Source organism: Branchiostoma floridae, chromosome 1 (assembly GCF_000003815.2).
Source record: "Branchiostoma floridae strain S238N-H82 chromosome 1, Bfl_VNyyK, whole genome shotgun sequence".
NCBI classification, from domain to species: Eukaryota; Metazoa; Chordata; class Leptocardii; order Amphioxiformes; family Branchiostomatidae; genus Branchiostoma; species Branchiostoma floridae.
In genome coordinates, this window is record NC_049979.1 from 34,478,246 (window position 1) to 34,497,098 (window position 18,853).

General features: G+C 42.5%; 2 protein-coding genes and 1 long non-coding RNA gene across 3 annotated transcripts in view; 2 read left to right on the top strand and 1 right to left on the bottom strand.

Moving 5' to 3' along the window:
- Positions 1-8: 8 nt before the first annotated feature.
- Positions 9-4,505, top strand: LOC118413309. The gene is made up of 3 exons (XR_004830858.1): positions 9-343; positions 2,903-3,050; positions 3,672-4,505. It is a non-coding gene; the product is annotated as an uncharacterized LOC118413309 (long non-coding RNA).
- Positions 4,506-7,194: 2,689 nt separating this feature from the next.
- Positions 7,195-10,671, bottom strand: LOC118419393 (serine/threonine-protein kinase OSR1-like). Its single transcript, XM_035825763.1, has one exon. It carries the CDS (start codon positions 10,624-10,626, stop codon positions 8,950-8,952), a length of 1,677 nt encoding a protein of 558 aa, XP_035681656.1. The 5' UTR covers positions 10,627-10,671; the 3' UTR covers positions 7,195-8,949.
- Positions 10,672-11,002: 331 nt separating this feature from the next.
- Positions 11,003-18,853, top strand: part of LOC118426438 (WD repeat-containing protein 81-like) — a 28,008-nt gene continuing 20,157 nt past the window's right edge. Inside the window, exons 1-8 of the mRNA XM_035835859.1 lie at positions 11,003-11,348; positions 12,371-12,552; positions 12,985-13,150; positions 13,765-14,742; positions 15,708-15,824; positions 16,680-16,889; positions 17,393-17,569; positions 18,175-18,278. Of these exons, the coding sequence (XP_035691752.1) occupies positions 11,265-11,348; positions 12,371-12,552; positions 12,985-13,150; positions 13,765-14,742; positions 15,708-15,824; positions 16,680-16,889; positions 17,393-17,569; positions 18,175-18,278 (2,018 nt within the window). The 5' untranslated portion in view covers positions 11,003-11,264. The remainder of the gene's footprint in view (positions 11,349-12,370; positions 12,553-12,984; positions 13,151-13,764; positions 14,743-15,707; positions 15,825-16,679; positions 16,890-17,392; positions 17,570-18,174; positions 18,279-18,853) is intronic.

Here is an 18,853-nt window from a genome sequence, read left to right on the forward strand (position 1 = left end):
TTCACGTCGAGTTTGCATGGGGTTGTGCGATATACAGATCAGATTGTGTTAGAACTATGGTGTTTTTCTATGTTTCGAGAATATGTTCACGCTTTCAAGTTTGGTGCAATTCCTTTTTTTTGTACATGTCAACTCAGCAGACACGAGGTTGGGGCTGCAGGTGGGTTAAAACCAGCTGCAGGATGATTGGACGACGAGGAGTGGAGATCAGATTAAGCTACCGTTGGTCGACAAGGCAAGTCCGAGGAAGCGGTCGCCGACGTAGCCAGGAAGCCATAGTTCCAACAGCCTCTACACAATTCCCCAACTCCAGAGCTGACGCCACCCCAAGGAAAGCATGAAGGTGGGTTTCACCCGTATCATTGTTAGCTTAATGCAAATTTTAAGACCTGCTTCCAATACCATATTCTGCACGCCCCACGTAGTGAACAATCGTAGAAACCCTGAGGCAGACGCTTCGGTAAATTTTTTCTCGTTGTATTTTAGGTACCGCTTTTATTGCCACATTTTGTCCGCTCCACATGGTGAACGTCATAATTCAATTCGTCGAAAATCCCTATAAAGGCAGGTCTGACATTCTTTGCCAACTTTTTAAAAACAATAAAACACAATGGGGTCACAGGGCATATATATATATATAACTTTGTTGGTAGCGTCACTATTTACCCGTAATTTTGCTATTCAAAACAACGATTTACTTTCTCAAATTACGTCTTTTTCAAACATCAGACACACTTGCACGAGTTAGCATCGGCAGTCACATTCCATCTGTGCACTATCGGTAGCTGCGATCAAAAGATGGTTGGGCCTAGGGTTCTAGACAAATATACTCAGAATTGCATGCAATAAATACTTGTTCAAATGACTTCAAACGTGGTGAAAATTACACGCGGCAAGGAAAGTGTTCATTTTCTGACCATTGAAGGTACCTGGTGTGCTTGTATGACAACCGCCGAAAAGGAAAGGCCTATACTAGTTTTATACAGCTAGTAATTTCTAAGTATGTAAGATTCATTCATTAACGGATCATCGGGGTTTTAACCAGTAGATAAAAAGGTAGCAGATGCAAGTTAAAAGACTGGCTCGTTAAAAATGATAATGTACACAAAAAATGTTTAAACGTTTCCAATACACCAAGAGTTCTGATCGAACATGTCCGTGACTCACCGTGATTCACCGTTAACGCGTTAATTTGACGTTCTGGTCAGGTCTAATTATCGCAAGTGTTCTGATACGTGTATGTAAAGGGTTAGTGTGTGACCACAATCGTTTCCCTCTCATAGCAAAGAAAATGTAATGTAAATAATATAACGAACTGTCCCTTAAAATGTTTGAGTTGTCAGAAGAGCGCAGTTGGTAGTTTCAATTACAGAGAATCACGTCGCAGCTTACTACGGGTCACTAAGGCGTCACCCACCTGTCAGTTAGCCGCACAGCTGCATCGGGATTATGTTTCTCACGTCACAGGGAAGGTTAATAACAGTGACATTAAGGGCGTGTGAACAGCTCAGGTCAGCTAGTGTAGTTTATAAACAATCAACTTGCATGCCACACTGTACAGTAGAGTTACGTGAAATTTGTTTGTATTTACAGTTACGCTGCCCTGTCATATCACATGTCAACGCACTAGAATACCCTCAAAAACGTATTACTATAACGCCTGTGCACATGCGTATTTCTTCACTCATGTTATTATGTGTAGCTTTGTCTGCTAGCCAAATTTTCTCACCACAATGCAGGAAATAGCGTTTCAAGGGGTCAATAGTTCAGACTGTTCCCGGGGAGAATACCCTCAGTCCCACTTGTCACGCCTTCCATGCTGCACATGCTGAAAATTCGGCCAATAATATTTCGCCCAAACCTTAAAAGTAAGAAATTCACTGCCGCCGCCTCTGAAAAATGTTCGTCGTCACTTCCAAACAACATAAAATTAATACTTTGATGCAGAACTAGCTAACTTAAGATAGTTGAATCCAACTCTAAGTGTTGAAGTAAGCCTCACGAGGTAACGTAATTCGTAATACATTAGTATCATTCGCGTGCAATACCCTGTACAGGGAAACTAATATAGTATGTTACACAAAATCGCGCAATCATGTGAATGGAATGTTTGGAGAATATGTCTTGTGTGATTCTTTTATTTTTTTCTTGTCAGATTGGCAGACGTGAGGTCAGGGCTATAGGATGGGTTGAAACCAGGAGTAGGATGATCATGAAAAAAGGGACGACTAAGGGCGGAGATGAGATGAAGCGACAGGTGGTTGACAAGTCACGCCTGGCCGAGGAACTGGTCATTCAAACATGCAGGAATATTCTTGAGAGACATTTCAATGTTTTAAAAGCCTAACGAAGCACTTTTGTATGGAACAGTTAGGTTTCCGTAGAAATTTTGCTTCTCCAATGTTCTTTGCGGATAAGCCTCAACACGATATTTTCGCGAACAGAACATCTGGGTAAACAATCAACAGTAGTTCCAAATCGGTAATAATGATCTGGGTGAAACCCACCTTCATATTTTTGCTGGCACATTGTTGGTCCTGGAGTTGTTCTGTGGCTTCCTCTGGTTAGCTATTAGGTCGGCGGTTTGTTCAAAGCGACCAGTTCCTCGGCCAGGCGTGACTTGTCAACCACCTGTCGCTTCATCTCATCTCCGCTCTTCGTCGTCCCTTTTTTCATGATCATCCTACTCCTGGTTTCAACCCATCCTATAGCCCTGACCTCACGTCTGCCGTTTTTGTCGGGAAAGTCGGAAAATAAGAGTCCGGTCCAGTTTCGATGATTTCGACAGGGATTTGAATATCGTTTATCGAATATCGTCCCTTTCCCTCGTTTCCACTATGGAATAACCCATGGTTGCTGAGCAATGGCATTCACTGCCTAGTGTACATATTGCGTAATGCAGATGAAAGGCCAAGCCAAGCTGACTCCCAGCCAAGCAGTCATTTCGCTGCCAGACAGAGAGGAAAAAAGCCACGCCACGGGTCTTGAGCTGGTCTCTGATGATCAATAACACCTGCTGCCACGAAGTCAACACACTCCCTTTCACGTCGGTAAGTAACTCAGCTTCCACTTCTGCGTAGCGAAGAGGATCTTAGAAAAGTTCCTTTGTCTAGTTTGATCAGAGCCAGGTATACAAATTAGTAGTTTATCAAAGATTATCAAATTGTTAGCTTCGTACTTTTTTTGAATTTGTACGTAAATGCACTTGACCTGTTCTTTTTGTCAGTAAAGATTATCAAATTGTTAGCTTCGTACTTTTTTTAATTTGTACGTAAATGCACTTGACCTGTTCTTTTTGTCAGTATATATATATTTGTTTTAAAAATGGGATATATCTTGTGGTATGCAGTGTCCGGAAAACAACGTCGTTTGGGTTGTCTCCCGAGGATTCCGTCCCAGATTTCGGACATTGTGTGTAACAGTAGAACACAATAGGGCTACGGAACTGCTAAACTGTAATGATATATCTCATTTTCAAAACAGATATGTATTCAATTTGATTCCTTCTAAAGGGATATATTATTACATTTCTTATTATTCTTACTCTATTTCTTATAATTCTTATTCTTATTCAAAAGCCAAGTATCATTTTGAAATAGCTTGGATATTTCAATCGGCTAGAGCGTTCAAGTTGATATACGTGTGCATGTTCTCTCTCAATCTCTGCACAGGTCGGGCAAGAGAGATAAACACGGGCAAGACCGACTCCTCCCGCCGCAACGGACGTCGCTGATGGCTTGCGCTGGAAGACGAGCTGTATCACTGTGGGGAAGGACGCCCGTATGCAAATTGCAACAACGGGACCAAGGCTGGGAGCCATGCAAAATCCGGAACAACGTCGCCCTAAGGAGCAAGGCCATGAGAGGAAAATGCCAGACCGGAGCAGAGCCGCGTACAGCCAAGATTGCGCTGCTACAACTATGGAAATACTGACGCCAGTTTATGGACTGATGTAAACGTATTGTCTGCATTACTAGTATTTGACTTTACAGACACAAAAACGTATTGTCTAGTCTATTATGTGTATCAAAGAATATACAAGTAATGTAATTGACTCAGACGACGACGGTCCAAATCAAACCATGTGCGGATTTACGAATGGTGGAAATCCCATACAGACGCACGTAAGGTCTCATTGATGAGTTTTAAACTGCATTGGGAGTAATGGCATGCAAAAATACGTGTTTCACATGGGCGCGTACAAAATGAACGCACTTGAAATATGTTTATTCTATTTATTCTTTGTTGCGCTCATTTACGTTTTATCTTGTAAAAAATTTACGACAACAGCTAAACAGTCAGTCTTATATGACAATTAGAACATGCATGAAGTTAGTACACACCGCAACGGGGACTGCACAACTCAGAACTGTGTGCCTCCGACCCAGACCGCAGCTACCGAACATTGCCTGCTAATTTCTTGAAGTAGAAAGAAACTTTCACCAATCTAACGTTAGAGATCAGTTGGGCTGGATAAAAGGAAAATTCTCATCGCTAAAAAAACACCTCCGTGCAGCCGCTTACTTTTTTGGGCCGTAATTTGGAGTAATACATCAACGGGACCTTACAAATATTATGTATGCAAGCTGATGTTGCATTTCAGTCCGTCACTTGCAACAAGCTATACAACGCAATGGTTGCTGTATGTACCGGCATGTATTAGTCTATATTGTGCCATGATTATTATTCTCAGACGGTTTCCGGTAATTCGTTAAATTTGATAATGTGAACTGCAACAGACCGAGATAAAGTACTAGTAACAATGTTGTGTGATGTGAGCGGACAGCTGTGTAACTGTCTGTCAGGTAAGACAGAATATAAAGACGAGAGATTTATTTCTAAGGCAATTCAGGAGAGCAACAGACCGAGTGACATAGCATTATGACGTCGCAGTTAGTATACGTTCAAAGTCTCCCGTGCCCAGTGTACGGAAATCCCTATCTCTGTGTCATTTCTTTATCGTTAACGTGGTCGTCTTCAAATCAGAATCCAAAAGAATTAGTTACATGTCCAAGAATACCATTGTTTATCAGAGGAAGAAAATCGTTGTCAGAAACATCGGTAAACATTTATTTTAATTCTGAATCATTTACCATATCAAATTCTACTTTGTTGAATTCCAAAACCGCCCTGTCAAGGCATATCATTACATATTGTAAGAAGCAAAACTTAATATACAAAAATGAACAGCTATGACTCATATAACATTTTAATCTCATGCAAAACCACTATCTCACCACAACACTGACTGACCATCATTGTTGTGCGGCTGTCGTCGCTACTATGGAATGTCTTTCCGACAAGTCCACAAGTCCACAAAGCTCACAACATTAAACAGCATCGTTAACACATCAAGATCGCATATAAAACCACCATCCCATTGTTGTTGTTTTGTTGTCTTTGTTTAAAACAGACTAATCATCTGTTGTGCGGCTGTCGTCCCTACATGTCTTTCCGACAAGTCCGTCACAACAAGTTCACAACGTTAAACAGCATCGTTACTACCATCCCATTGTTGTTGTTTTGTTGTCCTTGTTTAAAACAGACTAATCATCTGTTGTGCGGCTGTCGTCCCTACATGTCTTTCCAACAAGTCCGTCACAGCAAGTTCACATATTCCACAGCATCGTTAACACATCAAAATCGCATATAAAACCACCATCCCATGGCCATTGTTGTTGTTCTTTTGTTGTCCTTCCTTAAAACCGACTAATCATCTGTTGTGCGGCTGTCGTCCCTACATGTCTTTCCAACAAGTCCGTCACAGCAAGTTCACATATTCCACAGCATCGTTAACACATCAAAATCGCATATAAAGCCACCATCCCATGGCCATTGTTGTTTGTTGTCCTTGTTTAATACAGACTAATCATCTGTTGTGCGGCTGTCGTCCCTACATGTCTTTCCGACAAGTCCGTCACAACAAGTTCACAATATACCACAGCACCGTTAACACATCAAAATCGCATAATAAACAACCATCTCATTGTTGTTGTTTTGTTGTCCTTGTTACAAACAAACCGTGAAACTGTGGTGCCTATATCTTCCGACAAGCCCGCAACAACAAGCTCAAAACATAACCACAGCTTTCCCGGCATGCCTTACTCCCAGCATGCCTCACTCCCAGCATGCCTCACTCCCTTGACATCATCCAACATGGCGGCGCCCTATAACACAACATGGCGGCGCCCTACTCCGCTAACGAAAACAAAACAGGTTGTGCTATCGCAAACCTGTAATAATGACTAGCTCAAGAAATATGTAGATCAGTTTATTTCTACTTAACTTGTGGATTTCTTGTCAATATGCTACGTACATGCTGTACCATATCCAGTGAAATGAGTGTAATTTTGATAAATTTCGCTAGAGGGCACAGCTGCATATGAATTGGAGGACGGATCTACTAGTAGTACTACATGTAGTATATAGCAAGCCCAAGTAGACAGGCCAGGTAAACATTCACAACATGCATGCCTGCAGTGTTCGTTGAGGGAAACAATTTGATTTTAATAACTGTCTTGAAAAACTGTTTCATATTTGGAAATGATAAAGAGCCTATAGATACCAAATTCTCAACAAGCCCTTATCTCATTGACATATGGGGCCTTGGGCAAAGCTGATAACTACATTTGGCATTTGTACTTGTAGCCTGGCTTAAGTGCATGTAGACATCAGTTGTCAAACGCAGACTAGGATGTGATATGGGGAAAAATATTAGGGCTGAACCTCTGTACTCTGCTAGAGCTCCACTACCCGGTGACCTCACTGACCCCAGGATCTACCAACTGTAGTTAGGCGTGGGGGTGAGGTGGGGTAGTGGCTGGGTTTTATAACTAGATCATCCAAATACGGGAAAAAAAATAGTCTAAAGTGTAAAATTTACACACAATATACACTATGAATTTCATATACCCTCATCCGTTTGAAAAGATTGTGCATAAAACGGTATTTGTTGACTGTTATGTATTATTCTCACGATCGCCCCTAGTTATAGAATGCAATGTTCTGCAGATGACATTATTTTATTATCATTGTACACACAGCACTGTTGATGGAAAGATTAAGAGAATGGCATAAGTGATTCCATTATTCAGAATAAGTGTACTGCATAAAGGGACGGAATGACTCTACGGTTTAATACTACTACTATAAAGGGATCAGCCTTGGCAATATAATAATAGCTCTGCAAACTGCTGACTTATAGTATTCTCTTTATTGATTTTCCCAACTGAACAGCACAGCACCAATAATGGTTTCAACCATCTTGACAACTTATGACAACCTGCAAATCATTTTGGTACATTCCATGAGAAAGCTGTATATAGCATGAACCATACACCAACTACAAAGTCGTATATTAAGGGTGCAAAGCTCAACAGGTAAAGATTTTATATCAAGTATCATGATGCTAGCCTGGTTAAATTGTGCTTATAGCAGCCCACCAAACAACTGCCGGCTCCCTAGCTGAGGGATCAGTTACAGCCCCGAATTTGCATTTCACAAACTATCATAACACACCCCTCAAGTGCTTATTAAACAAAAAGATGTGGATTCAATTTTTTGTTACATACAACAAATACAGAGCTGATGATACCAGGCTACATTATATGGTCCCTACGGTACAGGGCTCGAAATACTGTTTTCTGCATATCCGCACAAATTTTACCTGCACCACTCTAAATTTGTTCCTGGAACCATTGCTATTTTTTCTTTCACAGTTCATAGATAGTAACAGTCAATGCAGCTGATATCAATCCATATACTAGTACATCATAGCCATAGGACATTTATGTTTAAAACCCAGTACATGAACCAGCGAAGGTTAGGTGCAGGTAGACACCAGAAATACATGCACAGCTCCAATTTTACCTGCACTTACTTGCATATGCAGGTGGTATTTCGAGCCCTGCTACCAGTAATAAGTTTAATGACAACTGAGTTCTTCATAATGTCAGAATACAGAGCATCTTCCCATTTAACTGTCACCAGTAATTTACTCTTGCTTGAGACTTGCCAAAAGCATCTTACATGAAAGAAGCACTACCATAAAGACTGTTATTTCTAATGGTGATACATGATATTTTCTAATGATGATAAATTCAGGAAGTAAAAAAAGTGCAAATACTGCTTCACAATGTAAAATAAAGTAAGTACAATAACTTTTATCTGAAGGCTGTACCTCTTCTGGGATATTATAAAGCTAAGTACAATGTTACATAGTATCTTTTTAATGGCTTTGAACTGTGAACACATATATGGAACATTTATCATCATAGTAAGTATATCTTTATTTTCTATAACTAGTGGCAATCAGCAAATTATAATATGCATGATGCATAATGATCAGCAGTCAATCAATCTTTCCTACAATACAAACAATATTTTTGAACTTTTACAAAACACAAACATCTTTTTTATACATGGTGATTACATGTAACATCAAGGGATTGTTTTTGATATTTACTTTGCTACAATTATTGTGTTCAATGGATTGCACTTAACACAGGATATTGACACTTAGCTATTGACTATTGTTCTTTATCAGACTTATTTGAACAATGCAGTAGCAAGTAGTGCTTAAACAATCACAATTCACAACAAAATCAGACAATGTTTATAATAGTTCAGCTATTAATACATGTGTACCAACATTAAATATCAGGGCTTGAACATTTCCATTTGGGGTTCAATATGCTTTTAATGCCTGTATACTTAAGAGCTTGCTAAATTGCAAATTTCTCTTAATACAAGTAAAAATAATGATACTAAACAAAATAATAATGATAAAAAAAAGTGCTTTACCTACAAAACTATAGTAGAAACTAGAATGAATCTCTTTGGTCAAAAACCAACCTCTTGGCTATGATATGCAATTGTAATGCAAAACACAACCATACTATAACGACACTTTCCACTTTTGAAGTAGTACAGCTGTATAATATATGTACTTCACTTGTCTGATAGTGTGAGCTGAGCAAAGCCTACCAAAGCCTTATCATCAGGGACCTCATTGGGGTAACAGCCGGAGCTGAGGGCAAACGTGACGCTTTTGTTGTTAGCGGGGTTATCCACTATCTTCTGCAGATTAGCCGCAACGACCACGTAATCTCTACCGTCCACTAGACCTGCCGCGACCAACTCGTGCGACACGCCGTCTGGGGTGTCCTTTCCTGGTATGAACGGGAAACGGATGTCTTTCAGTTCCTTGTTCGTGTCCCTTAGGCGGAGGACTAAGTTTTGCGCCGGTTGTAGCTGCACTGGAGCAGGCTGCTGGGCTATGGGGACTGAGCCGGGTGGTGGATACATGATGCCCCCTTGCATCTGCTGCTGGTATAGCATCTGCTGTTGTTGCTGGTGGGCTAACATCATTTGCTGTTCTTGTGTCAACTGTTGGCCTTGTTGGAATGCCAGGGGTACAGGCTGGGGTTGTGTGTTGACTGGGGGCTGTGCCTGGTTGGCAGGGGGAGCGTCCGCGGACTTGACGGCTGGGGCAGACTGCGCGTTTGCGACCTCTTCGGGCTCGTCGTATCCCGTGGGATTCTTCACGCGAGGGGATTTGGACGCGGCGGCAACCTTCCCCTCCTCGCTTTCCTCGTCCATCTCCTCGTCGGACCACTCCCACTGCCCGTCGGCCGTCTTGTGAAGCCGCCCGCTCGACCCGGGCACGCGCTTCACCTTCTGGGAGCGCGACTCCAGGCCAGGCCCGCCCCTAATCAACACTTCCACCAGGTGCTCCTTCCCCTTGGCCTTCTTGAAGAACGGGCTCTTGAGCAGCTCCGTGGCGTTCGGTCGCTGCGCCGGATCCTTCTGCAGACAGGCCGAGACGAGCTTCCTGAACGACTTCCCGTACTTCTTGTACTGATCTTTCTCCTCCGCGCCCGTGTCCAGACTCGGAGGGTCGTTCTGTAAGGTCAGCATCAAGACCTTCATCGGCGGGTACTTGTGGTACGGCGCAGTCCCCGTGGCTAGCTCTATCGCCACGATCCCGAAACTCCAGATGTCGGCCTTGAAGTCGTAGCCTCCCTCCGACTGTTCCATGACCTCGGGCGCCATCCAACATGGCGTCCCCACGAACGTTCGCCGCACCTTCTCCCGCGCCATGTCGCCGCCGACAGCCAGCCAACCGCTGACTCCGAAATCTGCCAGCTGCACAGTGCCATCGTTTCCAAGAAGGATGTTACCAGCTTTTAGATCCCTGTGGATTTGCCCATTGTTGTGCAGGTATTCCAACCCCTTCAGCACCTCTCTCAGCACAGTGGCAATGCTGGTTTCATCCAAAACGCCGTGCTGACAGTCCATTTGGGCCTTGCGATGTTTAATGATATCCAACAGGGAACCGCCAGACAGAAGCTTCAGCACTAACCACAGCTCCTCCTTCACAACGAACGACGTGTAGAAGTTGACCACGTTCGGATGGTTACACTGCCGCATGGCTTGTATCTCCTTGTGTAGCTCTTCCATACTGGTGTTCGCCTTGTCCAGGTTGATTCGTTTGATGGCACACGGTTCGTTCCTGGGTTTACAGGACGCCACCTGAACCACGGAGGTTGCCCCGCTTCCTATGACTTCTTTCAGCTCATACTCGTCCTTAGAATTTGGCCACTGCTGTGACTGTTCGGACGCCATGTTGGTTAGGGAAGGAGAGTGGGGTTAGTGCCTTACAGGGGCTATTACATATACTCCGTCGAGGGGGATACGCGCGGCGCTGAACTCCGCGGACATTTCAAACGATAAAATTTGTCTCTGACATAATTTCTGCGATCTAGAGCACGACACTAAAGTGGGCATTAGCTAAGAAATCTCAGCTTGTTCCCAATGTTCATTTTTCACCGAGGGTTTCAATGGGCTATGATAATTTCTGTAACAATTTCTGGCACATACCATTATTTGTTAGGGATTTGCAGGCTGATTTCAATATTTTGTTCAGCTTTCTACCCTGCTTGATTGCAAAAGACTGCGCCCCAACAGCTAGAAATAGGGGCGTCGTAAAACAACAACCTTGTCGAAGTATGTTTGTTTTCTTATCTTAGAAAGAACGCGAAACATGTGAGAAGAACTTCACGCAGCGGTGCGTACTTCAAGGGTGCACTTTCATCACTATCTGCTAGGCGGCGCACTTAGACCTTTGTCAGAAGGAAAACATGGCGGCCTCCGGTTGAAAAACTGAGCGACAGAGAATCTCGTGATACCTTTTGACGGTATCTTTCAGTTCTGGAAGCTCGGAGTTACGTGCAATAATCTACACCGCCTTGGCATGAACGAAGATGTCTTTAGAACAAACGGAAGGAGACTTGAAGATCGCCAGGAGCCAGCTTAGGCAACGCGACGCTCGGACAGTGGATGCACTGGTACGTACGGTGATAATAAAATCATTTTGCTGTCTTCAAATTTATAGATTTCTTCGGCCTTGAAGGACCAAAATTTAGCTGTATACTTCGTACCATGATAACACGTACTGCCATATAATTTGTTATAACCGTTAATGCATTTGTAAAGCAGACGAAACTTATGCTAGAGGAACATTATCCCGGAACAGGAACTGATTTATTACATGATGTATATGTGAGTTCGACGACCTCAAACCTTACCCAAACAGTCATTGTGACAGTCTCATAAAGTCATATTTTAGGAGATTTAGAAAGTATGTCCTAATTTGCATAATTCATATATGGTGGTGTTAACCCCAACCCAAGTGCCGTATGTCACAAATATGACATCCCTGTCATTTACCTCTAATATGTTATCAAAGTTGCTTTCACCTATGCAAATATTTGTTTTTCAATGGATATGCAAATAGATAAGGACTCATCTTCTGTATATAGGGGCCTCAATGCCCCCTTCATATTCATCTGTTTTAATTCTAATATTTCTATATGATTTGTAGCAGGACTGGCCTGTAAAATAACGTAGAACGTAATTGGTGCATTATGCGGAAAGTGTATTGGATTGATTTATTTCTACAAAATATATAGTTGATTTAGGGTAAAACGTAACCAATGAATTATTCATTAAGCATAAGCAAACTAGTTGACATTGCCAAATTTAGCATGCTTTGTTGGAATGCCGTTCAGGCCCCTCATACCCCAAGTACTAGTATGAAAGTCCAGTGATAAAGTAATGAAGCATTTCCCATTGATTATGCATCATCATTGATTCTGCAAATTATCTTTAAAAATTGACACTGCTTGCATACAGTACTGATGTTCTTGTTAGCTTTTTTCTTCCTCTATCATATGTGTGTATGTATCAAAGACTATCACTATGTCAAAGAAGACTCCGATATCCTATGTTCTATCTACCTGAATAATGTTTGCAAGAGAATTTGGAGCCTGAACAAGCTGTCATGCAAGGACATGCATACATTTTTCAGGTTCACGAGCAATGGCTGTCCACCGTCATCAAACAGAGGTGCCTGCCCAGAAAATGTGCCCGTCCCCAGCACCTCTCCAAGTCAGAGCAGGCACTCTTACTGCAGCCATCCACAAAGAAGGTGCCAGCCCAGTGGAGACGAATTAGCATATCCACCATCGCAAAGACAACTGAGCCTCAAAGGTATGTACAGGACATACATTTATGCCATATCTGGGCCATGGTGGTGTTTAATATAGGAATCGTACACTGGTCCATATTTTACAGTATTCCTCAGGCTTATTTAGTCCTGTGTCACACAGGCTGCCATAGAATCAAAGTACATAATTCAAAAATTATTTGCGCATATGGGCACCATGTAGTCCGCTGTCTAATTCGAATACAGACTGTACCATAGTTTGACATCAAAACTATTGTTCGTAGTCTCAGGAAAAGTCAGCTAAGAATACACAAATGTACCTATGGTGACATATTGTGAGTTGGAATAGAAGTTCAAATTTATGTGAATTATACATTGTATAGTTATAAAGCTAAAGGCCTCATACAAAAAGGCATTATGTAAAATAGTCCATGGTCAGATGTTGTGGTCAGTTGTACCTCCATCTCTTGACCCAGAGTGCCTGTTGTCGACCCCCTGTGGGACGTTATCCGGCCGTCCCAGGGCTTCAGCCAGACCATGCAGTGTGTGAGCGCACAGAACTACAGGGACATGTGGCAGCAGGCCTGTCACAAGTACGGCACCAGTACTCACAGACAGGAAGGACTCACACTCACAGCACAGGTAAGTACAGCACCAACCCTCACCAACTAGGACTCATACTCACATTGACAGCTCAGGTCAGACACATACAGACTTATACATTGGAAATACATGCTCACCGTTTCAAGGTAGAGAGGTAATCACGAAAAAAACAAAATAGAACCACTGCAAACATTTCAAGATTATGGTATCTCAAAAATCATCCTTAATAGTAAAATGTATACCAACTCAGCTTCCTCATTGTAGCTCATTTTTATGATGCAAGAAGAGGTCGATAAGGCCATTATACGGATATCATCAGCACGCACATTCAAAGAATAGAAAACTTTTGAACCATATACTGTGAATCGTACAAAGCAGCTGCAAAATGAATGAGCAAATATATGTAGTAGATTGCCAAAAACATATCGGAAAACGTATACTATTGTCATAGAATGTCACCGTCAATTCCAAGGTCAATGAAGAAGATATGACTATATGGTAAAACTTCTATTCACATGTCTGCATCAGTTTTGGGGTCAGAGAGGATGCCGTCCATAAGGACCATATAATCAAATCAACATGACCCAGTGCAATTATAGCCGATTATATCCTCAACAAGTTACCAACGTTCTGTTTGCCACTTCTTTCTGCAGGAGTTTAACAAGGAGACGCAGGCACTGTTGGAACAGCTTTACTGCTGTCCAGTGGTCAGCACTGACAGGGACAGCGACAGAGACCAGGAGAGGGAACCCGCCGACGCAGCTGTTCCCAGGTGCTCCAACCTGCAGGTGGTCCTGGGCATGTTCGAGTCCCCGACGGCCTTCTACCTGATCCAGCCATACCTGGAGCACACCGTGGCGGACTGCGTCGTGTTCAGCCCCGCCATGTTTGCCAACTCGTACGCCAAACAGCTGTTTGTGCTGTACCAGATCCTGCATGCTGTCCTCAGCTGTCACGACCTTGGTGTGCTGTGCGGCGAGCTGTCTCTCCAGGATCTTGCGTTGGACGGCAAGCTGTGGGTCCGACTGCCGGCGCCCGACTGCCGGAGAAGGATAGCAAAGGCGGGCAACGTTGTCAAAAATAACCATGTAACAACGACAAAGGACCTGACATGGGAGGAGTCAGAACTGAGGAGCCTGACGCACAAGTGGGTACACAGACGCTTGTCGAATTTCGACTACCTCATGGTTCTGAACAGGTTCGCGGGACGGAGGATGTGCGACCCTAACCACCACCCGGTCCTCCCGTGGATCATGGACTTCACCCAACCGCAGGGCGGGTGGCGGGACCTTACCAGGTCAAAGTTCAGGCTGAACAAGGGCGACCACCAGTTGGACCTCATGTACGAGTCCGACAATGTTGTGCCGTCCGTCAGCCATGATGTTGGTTCCCACGCGCATGTACCGCACCACATCACGGACGTGCTGTCGGACATCACGTATTACGTGTACAAGGCGCGCAGGATGCCGAAGACCGTGCTGTGTACCAACGTGAGGAGTAACTGGGTCCCGGAGGAGTACCCCATGAGCATGCAGAGGATCTACGAGTGGTCGCCCGACGAGTGCATCCCAGAGTTCTTCTCTGATCCCACCATCTTCCAGTCCCTCCACACGGACCTTCCGGACTTAGAGGTGATAGAAAAAGACTAAATAAATAGATAAACAAGGAAGATATAAATGTATGGAAATGGTTTAGCAAGAGTTGATTCACTAACTTTGTGACTAGAAGCTAACCTTAGCATCCAGAAAGAAGAGAAAAGCTTGTCTGTGTTGCCTTGGTAGAATCTATTTTGGAGTATAATAATAAGACCTAATAATTAATTGTAATTGCCAACACATAAAAATCAGAGATCTAACTCGCATTTTCGACTGTACAGCACCTTTAAAACTTCAAACTTACCCAATGTTTTGAGATCCGTATGTGTGCATACAGTCAAACCCATAGAAGTGGCTGCCTCTACAAAAGGGCCATATGATCTCTTTAGGTCAATATATCTGTTGGTCATTGGTGGTCCCCTAGATAATTGTTCTCAATGATAGAAAAAATCAATCCTGCTTATAGTGACCACCCAAGGTTGGACAAGTTTTCTCAAATTGACTTGTCCTATCGGGCAAGTACTTGAAAAATTTACTTGCCCGAACCAACTTTTCACTTGCCCGAAATTTAAATGACATTTTTCTACGTATTTTCATGGCCTTTAATGGAATTCTTGTTATTGGCTCTATTTTCTGTGTTAACCAATGCTTGATGACTGCCATGACTGTGAAAAGTCAAAATCTCACTCAGTCAATGGCGAAAAGCTAACTTGCCCGATAGGGCAAGTGGGGAAGGACATACACTTGCCCGATTGGCATTTTCACTTGCCCGGGACAATAGGGCTAGTGGACTTTTCCAACCCTGCCACCTGCCCACATATATTAGATTTTATTGGTCCCCTGAGTGGTCTTCTTGGGTGGGTTTGACTGTGAACCACTGTTGACTATTCTCCAAGCATATGATACCGTCAGGGAAGTCAGGGAGGCTAGTAGGCTGCCACTACTAGTCCCACTGTAACCTCTGCCTGGAGAATAAGTGTTGACTATGATGTTCTCTGCAGGTGCCATCTTGGTGCAGCTCACCACAGGATTTTGTAGAGAAACACCGCGCTGCGTTAGAGAGCGAGTTCATCTCACTGAGGATCCACCATTGGATAGATCTGACGTTTGGGTACAAGGTAGGAAACTTTGTACTGTTTGTTTGTTTTTTCATTGTGCACAGCATTTGTTAGCATATGTTGTATGGTTGTCATGCTATCACAAACTCACAGCATTATAAAAGGAAGTTTAAGTAGAATTTCTGTGGCAGCAGAACATAAAATATTCTGGTCCTCTGGATAAGAAAATCTTTGTGCCATTATCATTAAGATGGACAATTTAGCACATTGTTTAATTTTCATGACATTCATGAACACTGCAAATACAATCCACACTGTGGTTCCCCCATTTCTAATGGTACCAATAAATGCACCCAAGGAAAAGGTAAAAAATCTGACAGCTTTTTTTATATGAGTTTTTATGATACAATTATTGTGCACTTGCATGCTCTGACTATTGTTATCCAATGCCATAGAGTACATATATAGAGTACATATAGATATGTATAGACTTACCTTAGACCTTAGATCCTCCCGCAACACTCTTCAGTGTTGTATTGGTCATCAATAATGTAAATGCAGTTAGGTTCGCGGGGATTTAATTAGGTGGTAGCGGTAAGATGGAGTGTTCGCGTTGTTTTTGACTTCGTGCACCATCCTGCAAACCTAGAAAGGTTAAATGCAGGAGAATGCAGGAGAAAACAGAAGGAACATGTTCAAGGTGGTCTTGTCAGTCTGCAGTGAAGTAACCACCGCAAAAAACACAGACGTAAAACTACCGCAAAGGTTTACAGACAAAGAAATGGTCTTAGATATTGACTTTTTTCTGAACATTTTCTTAATCTTACACTGAGTACCCCTCATAGACAAAATTAAGATGCTACTGCAGAATTCAGATGTTCTGGAAAAAGTTGACCACTTGTGTTTCTGACCCAGCTGTCAGGCAAAGATGCGGTGAAGGCGAAGAACGTGTGCTTCCACCTGGTGGACAACCACACGCGCCCTGTGAACCACGGCATGGTGCAGCTGTTCCACACGCCGCACCCGCTCAGGAAGTGTGGCGCCAACAGCTTCACCTGGGAGCCTCCGCCGGTACTGCAGCTGGGCAGGGCAAATGGCAGGAGTACTGAGGTGGAGCAGGCAAAGGTATGGATGTTAACATTAGAACAAGGGGGCCCCCTGGGAACTGTTACCGGTACTGCAGCAGGGCTGGGCAGGGCGAATATCAGGAGTACTGAAGTGGTGCAGGCAAAGGTATGGAGGTTGAAGACAGAACAAGGGGGACCCCTGGGAACTGGCACCAGTACTGTAGCTATGAAACTCCTTACATCTACTTGTACTACATGTATTTCATTAAGTATCTTAATCATCTTAACACAAGACAAAGTATTCTTTATATGCCTTTCAAGAAGATGTGAAAGAACAGAAATGTATAGTTTATATATTCTGTATGTTAAGTCATTTGTTGTAAAACTTTCCTAACAACTTATATTTGAGATTTTTTTGATGGGGGGACTCAGCCTTTATTTTCATACACTCCTCAATTTTGCAGTGGTTGTCATCCATATAACCAAATCAGTTTGGTCTTTTTAAAAATGTATAACAAAACATGTAACAAAATGTTATATGTGTGTCTTTGTTGTTGACAGATGGTGCTTGAGGAAGACAGTGACAGTTTAACAGAGAGCGGGAGGTTGGACGTGGTGGAACCAGATGTGTTCTACCCTGATACAGATTCCATAGTGATGCAGGGAGACAGTTTCTATGGCAACCAAGAGACTGACACACAGACAGACGGCTATGCGGCTTTGAAATCAGCATTACAGGTTGGTGAAAGTGATATCAAACCAGTTTAGCTTAAAAGAAAATTACGTTTTCTCTGGTTGTAGCAGGAAAATTCCCCTGGCTCTTTTCAATGAGCATACTGGACCACAGGTTAATATTCTGTCCTAAGGACTGCTAAGCTTTTTGGTGAGCAACTATGGCTGAATTTAAACTCCTGAATTATTGGTCCAAAGGCGGGGTTGCTTACCACTTGCCTACACAATACTATAACACTTAACGGTGCACACACCAGTTATTCTGCAACAGGAGCCGGTAGTACCGATAGTGCACAGAAAAATAGTGACAAAAGGGTTTCAAGCCAGGGTCCTTGAGTACACATTTCTCAGAATCACATGGTTGAAAAATGTGTGTTTTTTTAATGAAAATTGACTTGGGGGAATGCCCTCTAAAAACCTATGTCAACAAATCAGTGAAAACAGCTTTTTGTTTGTAACTACAAAAATCAAGTCGGTCTTGTTCTGTTACATGTAGTAAAACTACTCAACTTTCTGTATGTTTCAACTTTGAGCATCTAGAAAATTATGTTAAATCATATACTATTTATAGGTCATGTTTCTTTCCAACTGACTTGTCATGCCTGTTTCAGGTATTTGGTGAGACCTATGACAGACCAGTAAATACTGGAACTGAGGAGCCCAGTTCTCTGGAGAAAGACAAGAAGAGTGGGAGGGGGAGACCTTTCTTCAGCAGGTACCAAGTTATTCAAGGTTGCACATGATGTAGGAATAACTGTTTTGGTAGTAAGAATGGGTTAAAGTGATTTTAATTTGCAAGTACATTGTAGTTACCATTGGAAATAGGGTGGAGGGGGGCTTAACCATCCCAGCAATCATCGCAATACACACATCCTACAATTATACACATACAGTTGACTCTCAACAAGTATGTGCTGCTGTCATGTTGTAACAGTTGGTGCAAAGTCATAGGCAACATGACAAGTCCATATGTTTGTTGGTGACAGTCAGCCATTTGGGATGTGTATTGTGTGCTGTGTATTGCAATGATTGTATGGGCTGCATAATTATGCATATATATTAACAATTTTGAGTGTACTAATTTAGTACACTCAAAATTGTTCAGACAACACAGTATATAACAATTATACAGATTACATTAATTTTGTACATGATTTAAGTGCTAATAAAAGAACAACATAATGTAAAAAAAAAAACATAAATATATAATTTTTATCCTAATATGGTTACATAGTATATAATATTACATGCACCAAGAAAACATACACAAAGCAAATTTTTCATATCTTG

What these genes read in the sequence shown, in the direction of transcription:
- LOC118419393 (XM_035825763.1), bottom strand. Translation starts at nt 10,626, where the DNA reads ATGGCGTCCGAACAGTCACAGCAGTGGCCAAATTCTAAGGACGAGTAT.